Source organism: Triticum dicoccoides, chromosome 6B (assembly GCF_002162155.2).
Source record: "Triticum dicoccoides isolate Atlit2015 ecotype Zavitan chromosome 6B, WEW_v2.0, whole genome shotgun sequence".
NCBI lineage: Eukaryota > Viridiplantae > Streptophyta > Magnoliopsida > Poales > Poaceae > Triticum > Triticum dicoccoides.
In genome coordinates this window covers 684248202-684256057 of record NC_041391.1, presented here as the reverse complement: position 1 = coordinate 684256057, position 7856 = coordinate 684248202, and the positions used below count along the sequence as shown (strand labels likewise).

The window sequence follows — 7856 nt, the reverse complement described above, 5'->3', positions numbered from 1 at the left end:
GGCGTCTTGTTCCTCCAAAGTCTGGCGTCAACATCATTGATTCCAAGTGGGTTTTCAAGGTCAAGCGCCATGCTGATGGTTCCATTGAGCGTTACAAGGCACGGTTAGTCGCCAAGGGCTTCAAACAGAGGTATGGTCTTGATTATGAAGACACGTTCAGTCCAGTTATCAAGCCTACTACCATTCGGTTACTACTGTCTCTTGCGATTACTCGTGGATGGTTCCTTCGTCAGCTTGATGTACAGAATGCCTTTCTCCATGGCATTCTGGAGGAGGAGGTTTATATGCGTCAGCCGCCTGGTTTTGTTGATCCGACACGACCTCATCATCTCTGTCATCTGGTCAAGGCGCTGTATGGACTGAAACAGGCTCCTCGTGCATGGCATGCTCGCCTTGGATCTGTTCTTCGGGCTCTTGGGTTTACTCCATCCACTGCTGATACATCACTGTTCCTCCTCCAGCGCCCTGAGGTTACGATGTATATCCTGGTTTATGTTGATGATATCATCCTTGTCAGTTCTTCGGCTGCTGCAGCTGATCGCCTTGTGGTTGCTCTTCGTGATGATTTTGCTGTCAAGGATTTGGGTGCTCTTCACTTTTTCCTTGGTCTTGAGGTTTCACGGTCCTCTACAGGTTTGACTCCCACTCAGAAGAAGTACTCCTTGGACTTGTTGCGTCGTGCTGGAATGCTCAAATGCAAACCTGTTTTCACTCCGATGTCTGCTACTGATCGGTTGTCTGCTCTTGATGGTGACTCTCTCTCGGCTGATGATGCTACTGAGTATCGCAGTATTGTTGGTGGTCTGCAATATCTCACTATCACCAGGCCTGATATCTCCTATGCAGTTAACCGTGTCTGTCAGTTTTTGCATGCACCCAGGACGTCTCACTGGTCAGCCGTCAAGCGTATTTTGCGCTATGTCAGTAGTACTGCTGCCTATGGTCTGCATCTTCAGCCTGCACCGTCATATGAGCTCTCGGCCTTCTCTGATGCCGACTGGGCTGGTTGTCCGGATGACAGGCGATCCACGGGGGGTTGACTCAACTCCCCTGACGTGCTGCAGGGTGCAGTTGGGTCACTGACATGTGCGCCATCCGGCAGACGAGCCCACATGTCAGTGACCGAATTGCACACTGCAGTACGTCAGACGATCCATGTCCCCAAGATGGATCCCCCTCCCCAACATATGATGAAGATTAACGTTGATGCAGCTGTTTTGAGAAACGATAATAGAGGAGTGGTCGCAACTATCTGTCGCAGTTATGATGGCATATATTACGGGCGTCAAATACACACGCTCATAATCTAGCTCGCAATTTTAATTTTTGTTAGGTATGGTCGTCAGGTGTGGCTTCTGAATTCACCAGCTACTTATATTGTACCCCTTTCTTTTGAGTAATAAAGAGAGCTAGATTTTCACTAAAAAAATCAAAATGAAAAAAAAGGGAAACATGGCGGCTTCTGTCTTGTCTAGCACAGCACAACAAAGCTCGAGAAGCTGAGTATCATCCAAGCTGTCAACACAATTCAACATTGCCCTCTGCCCGCAGCAGGACAAAATCCACCAAGCTCACAACCATCATAACAAGCTACATATGATATAAGGAGGCAAATCACATTAAATCCCATGTGCCAGCAGAAACCACACCAAATCGAATCTATCCACGCACAAGTCCAACTATTATAAACCAAATGCACATAAACAAAGTGGAATCACAACAGTGCCGACATGATCGACCAGCACACACCCTGGTCTACCAAATCCATAAGAAACACAGTACCACTAGGCCTTTGCACGAGCTTTGGAACTCCCCTGCACATAGGACAGAACATAATCATTAGGCATTACTCCCTCCGTCCGAAAAAACTTGTCCCTCAAATGGATGTATCTATCACCAAGTTAGTGCTAGATACATCCATTTGAGTGTCAGCTTGGGACAAGCTTTTTTGGACGGAGGGAGTACAATGCATGATGTTCGAATTAGATGGGTAGTATTTCAAGAGAAGAGTTACCATGTAACCTACCATCATCAGCCGGTCCCAAACACACAGGCCAAGCCGATGTAAACAAGGTACGCGCTCAAGGCGGAGGAAATGCCCGTCCAGCCCGGTCAGCAACAAGTCCCTCGTCACCTGTGGCCAACAGCGCATCTGACCCAAGCGCGGTGAAACTGCGAGGATCAGACTCCAAGAGACGCTGACGGTCAAACCTAGCTGCGACAGAGCGGCAACGAAAACGCAGACTCGGCGCATGACAGGCACGCGTGGCTCCGCCGTCTCTTCCTTTCCACTGGCACCAACGAGCGACGCGAGGAACTGTGTAACAGCGATTGCCAGCCCCACGCCCACCCGTGCGTACAGCCGTGCCACGTCATCAGTGGTGGCGCTGCAACTTGACATCGAAGCGCTGTGCATGAGGGACGCCGTCGGTGTCACTGCAAGCCCAAGGAAGGCCAGTAGCAGCCCGACGCCCACCGTTGCGGCGACCACGCTGAAAATCTGACTGGTGGACTTGAGATCATTTCCTGTTCATAGAAGACACAAGTTGGGAGTAAGTAGTAAACAAATGGAACGTGTCTGAGATTCTTTTAGATAGATAATTTAGCATAATCAATGGACAATTATGTAGCAAGAACTAAAAATATGCTTCCCACAATGATGAAATACAATGAAAAAATAATTGCAATGAACTGTAGCGACCAAGGGTAAATATTCTCATTAGCTAAAATAACACATCCTAAACCTTCATAGTGTTTGCTCTGAACTGAACCTAAAACACTAAACGCTGATCTGAATTTTCTAAAAGGTCGTAAAGTAAGTAAACTAATCATATATGTGACTGGTGGAAGAATTACTTATTCTTCACCCCAATCAATCCATGAGCCAAGGTTCACCGCCCAAACCATGTCGATGTAATCTTTTTGTTGGTCCGTTCGCACCCGTAAAACTGATGTAAATCAATTACTACTCGCAGCACATGGGTGGGCCCTGGTCAATCTCTATTAAATGAAACTGGTCGCACGTTCGCGAGGAAAAAGAAACAGCTAGCCCACTTCTCCTGATTGGGTGGTGCAACTGCGAGCTATTCGAGCTTATAGGCGATTACGCATCAGCCGCAACTGCTTCTTACTCTCCCCCGGCCAAGATGGCGCTGCTCTAGCACATGATGTTTCACCTCACAGGCTATGATGGCGTCACGGTGAGTTTTCAAGATTTGGGTAATTGCCAGGAACCCAGGACTGTGTATTTGTGCCCTCTCTTTTTACGCCCATCCTCTCCCATCCGGCATCCCGAATTTTTCTTTCCTCATCCATCGAGGAAGTTCCAGCTAAGATTGGGACAAAAATGGGGATTCAAGTCAGGTATTAATTAAGCTGTGAACTGCTTCCATCTCCATTTGATTCTGGATGCTGAGTTACTGACAGCTTAGCAGTGGTGTCGGCAGTCTTTGCATCTGATCTTTCCAAACGAAGCCAAACAAATGATGTCCTCGTTACGACAAATTTGTCTAAGCCATGTGGAAAGGTTGCAATAGGTGTGGTCATGAATTAGCTATTTCAGTAGGATAACTGAAGGCAATATCATGGTTCTGTAGGCACCGCGATAACTATCTGAACATGGTTCTGTAGGCACTGTAATAACTGCCTTTGCCTATGGCAATGACATGATTCACTTGTGTATGGTTTTCGTAGCATGAGTCATCTCTATCTATAGACATCATTTAGCTGTCACATTTCTTGAAAAAGTTTAGGCTGTTAGCATTTCAATTTACTTTCCTTCATGATAGCTATCTTTGTTTTCGGCTAAGTAGCTTTGTCAGGGTTTTCACATGATACTCTATAGTTGGTTTTACCACCTTGTTGCCGCAGCAAAAGAGCAACAAAATTCATACTGTATAAGAAAATCATCAGAAAAAAAATCAAAACATACCCATGAGACCAGGCAGTGCATGTGTCTCGCCGCCGACTGTAGGATGTTGAGGATCCTGAACCACGGCTGTCTCCTGTGGGAAGTGCTGGGGGTCGTCGAACTCCTGCTTTTGTTGTCAAACAACAGCAAAGAATATTAGAACAATGTAAGATAGTCCTACACAATATTAGAACAATGCCTTAAAACAAGTGACAAGCACCACATATTTTTTTCCAGCTAAATACTAATTGAACATTCTGATTGGTGGTTGCGGCATTAGGGTGTGTTTGGTTTGAGGGTATAGTGGAGACTGGAGAGAGACGGGTTGGCTCCGTCCCTAGCCTCCATTCCAGTGTCGTGATGGCACATGACGGGAAGATGACAACTGGCGGCAGGCATGGCATGAAACGAGGATGACCGGCGGTGGCAGCACCAACCCCTCTCACCTCTCTCAAGCGGCAGCGGCGGCGGCGATTTGGGAAGTGGCAGCAAGCAGTCAGCTGCGACGGGTAGGGAAAACTGGCAACAAGCAGCGTCGGGGTGAAGGATTTGGACGAGTTGCCGCTACAACGGTTGGTGTCGATCTTAGGCCACAGCAGTTGGAGATGAAACTAGGCGGCAGCAGTTGGGGGAAGCCGGGTGGGTGTTGGTCAGACCAGGGCACACGAGGCGGTGGTGGTTGATGGTAAGCTGTAACATTGCAAGCGATTGAGTTGGGTGTGTGCAGTTGGCCTTCTTGGATGTGCACTGCTGGCCTTCTTGGATATGTGTTGCTTGCTAGAGCATCCTGTAGTTTGTGATGCGAATCGGTGTTCAGTAGGAAGAGTGAAGTTCATATGTATTTGGTGTGTATTGACTTGATGCAAAAATCTATTGTAATGCCAGGCAGGGGTACAAAGCCAATGCAGACTCTGTACAATGAATCGATCTAAAATGTTTTGTTACGAATCCCAAGCAAATTAGATGTTTCAAAAGTTTGTAACGAGAAACAACGTCTCCTGGAATTGTACATAGTAATTGATTGTGCTGCAAATACATGTGAAATGCTAGGGAAATCTCAAACTGCATGTTGCTTAAGATACAAAGACATAATTTTGATCATATTTTACATACCTCTATCTCCAGGACGCAGTCATAAAAACTCTCACTCCCCTCCTCGTTACCCCGCTCTACATCACGGTCCATTTGACCTTGGCTCACCGCTCCTACTCCCTCCCCTCCTCCTTCTCCTTCCTCTGATGTTGATACTGTTCCTATCAGCTCTTTCTCCTTCCTCTTGGTACACACTCTCCGCCATTTCCGGTGGCGTATGCTCTGGTGCTGATGCTGTTGCAACGGCAACCCGAATTGGCAATCGGCTGGACAAGCTGAGTGGGGCACGCTACCAACGGTTTTAGAAATCAGAGAAGGAAAATTGATGTTTACAGAAATCCCAAAAAATGTTACCCTCACAACTCGGCACACCCTAACAATGTTGGGGGTCAGGGCCTCACCGTATGGTCGCGTTGTCGTCGGCGTCGGTGCCGCAATTAAGGACGCGCACGCTGCAAGGTCTCCGCGCCTCGCACGATACCAGCGCTCGCCTCCTCAATCTCGTTGCCGAACGCCATATGCTCGATGCCGGCAGCCACGCTCAACGGAGGAGCGCGCGGGACTTTAGTCCGCTGCACGCTGCTCCGACGAGCGCAGCCACCGCGCCGCCATGGACCGCCGCGGCGGTCGCCGGAGCGGGGGAATCGTGGACGAAGGAGAAATGTTTAGGGTTTTAGGCCGGCCCGTGAATTTGCTCCGCCTGGGATGATCAAAACCGTCCTGTAAAGATCGGACGGCCGGCGAGCACGCGCAGTAACTGGTGGGCTTTCGGGCGGTAAAAGGGCCGTATTCGGCTGTGGGCAAGGTTATGTTAGCCCAGTGCTAAAGTTTTTCCTTGTAAAGGAATTAAGCCTATGGGTCGGTTGTTTGACCGGCTGCCGCGGGGAATATTCAGGCCTTTTTTCTATTTTACAGTGAATTTTCTGTATTGATGTTTTGCGATGCTAATAAATTTTATTTAAAATTTCCTGAAAATCACACTTTAAATTATGTTTTGATTCCTGAGATAAACAGGACCAACGAGAATACCGTTTTGAAAAATTATGAACCATTCATGTTTATGACATTTTATGACCATCTCATGTTAATTCTATGAATGCTGATGGAAAATGTTCAAGATGGACATTAAATATGATAATATTTTGATCCTTTTATAATACTGACAAACATTGTTTTATACTCCCTACTACGAATCACTAGCTATTATGTCTTTTGGTTCTTCGTAATTTTTTGCCCAATGGTGAGGAGTTGCAATTTTCCATGTTATTAGTCATACTAATGTAGGCTTATTTTCATGCAATGTCATACAATTACATTAATTCCAATCTTGGGGGGAGGTTTGCGGGAGTCCGGGACCTCCATCATGTAGGAGTTCGACACCCTTGGTCCACCCAAAACCCCATCCGGAGCCTGCTTCTTTCTCACTCCATTTATCCCCTTTCCTCTGTATCTGCTCCCTACCAGGCCTATGTCGCCGTTGTACCAACCCATCCGGCTGCCCAAGCCTTGTCGGACCTCCACCGCTCCACCAGGCACCAAACACTACTACAGATCCGAACACTACTGACCCATCGTCACTAACCGGCCACATGCCACGCGTCATTGATGTGCATTTGCACTGAGCTGCCTCAAAAGTGGTGTTGGTAGTATCGACTTTTGGACTATGCAAGATGGTTCTCACAAACGGGTCTAAAACTGACCGGCCAATAAAAGCTTCTACCAATGTTCAAATAAGACCACAGGTAATCACTGGCTGGCCACTAAATTTAGCCCGTCTATGTAGCTCATCCAAATCAGACCCTTTGTTTTTCCTGCCAGTCAATATTGCGTAGTCCACTAGTAGAAAAAGGGTCTATTGTCCCGGTTGGTGAGGGCCTTTAGTCCCGGTTCATGAACCGGGACTAAAGGGTCGGTACTAATGCCCTGGCCTTTTAGTCCCGGCCGCGGCCACGTGGAGCTTCACCTTTAGTCCCGGTTGGTAACAAATTTTATGACTTTTTTTGAATTTTTTTTGATTTTTTTTTATTTTCAAATTTCTGAATTATTTTAACCTCTAATCTCTAATCACCACCCCTCATCACTGCTCAATTTATCCTCTAATCTCTAATCACCCCTCATCATTCCAAATCATCTAATTTCCCGAATGATCACCCATCCTCCCACTCTCCCAGCCTGAGCACGCTTAACTTCCGGGTTCTATTCTCCCTCGTTTCCAAGTCTGCACTTGTTGTTTTCCCGACAATAGTAAGATGTCAATCCTATTAACCCTCAGGAATTTTGCTTGAGCATGAAGTGACATATTTCACTGTTTGAGTTTGAAACTATTGTTTTAAAAAACAATAATTATTTAAAAAACAATAGTTATTTTGAATAATTAGTTTGACCATTGTTTGACCATAGTTTGACCAGATTTGACCAAAATTCAAAATAACTGAAATAATTATTTAGTAACACTAATATTCTAGAATAATTAGTTTGACCATTGTTTGACCACAGTTTGACCATAGTTTGAATTTTTTTCGATTTTTTCCACTCTAGATCTTAAAAGCCCCGTAACTTTTTTCTGTTAGGTTTTTGAGGATTTTGAAAATGTTTAACGGGTTCCCCGTTAAATTTGGATGTATCTTTTCGAGTAGATGATTTTTCATATAAAAAACTTTTTCATCTGAGTTAGTATGCAAAAGTTATACCCATTTTTACAAATTCCAGAGAGATTTTGCAAATAAAGTCGAAATTCACATTTGCAAATTTCCCAACAACTAGACCACATATCACATGGGAAACTTATTTTCTTTTATTTTTTTGACATTTCCATCATTTTCTTTTATTTTTTTTAAAACTGAAAAGGCGATCC

The 7856-nt window shown here is 45.7% G+C and overlaps 1 protein-coding gene across 4 annotated transcripts; it reads right to left on the bottom strand.

Moving 5' to 3' along the window:
* Positions 1 to 1599: 1599 nt before the first annotated feature.
* On the bottom strand, positions 1600 to 5671 carry LOC119324655. Of its 4 annotated transcripts, XM_037598431.1 has the most exons (5): positions 5404 to 5671; positions 5024 to 5291; positions 3932 to 4037; positions 2027 to 2526; positions 1600 to 1814 (listed from the first exon to the last, which is right to left on the bottom strand). In XM_037598431.1, exons 2-5 carry the CDS (start codon positions 5093 to 5095, stop codon positions 1785 to 1787), a joined length of 708 nt encoding a protein of 235 aa, XP_037454328.1. In that variant the 5' UTR covers positions 5096 to 5291; positions 5404 to 5671; the 3' UTR covers positions 1600 to 1784. The 4 variants fall into 4 exon arrangements, with proteins under 4 accessions (XP_037454328.1, XP_037454325.1, XP_037454327.1 ...); XM_037598428.1 differs by having other exon boundaries at positions 1600 to 2526; XM_037598430.1 differs by having other exon boundaries at positions 1600 to 2526; positions 3932 to 4034.
* Between the last annotated feature and the right edge of the window lie 2185 nt (positions 5672 to 7856).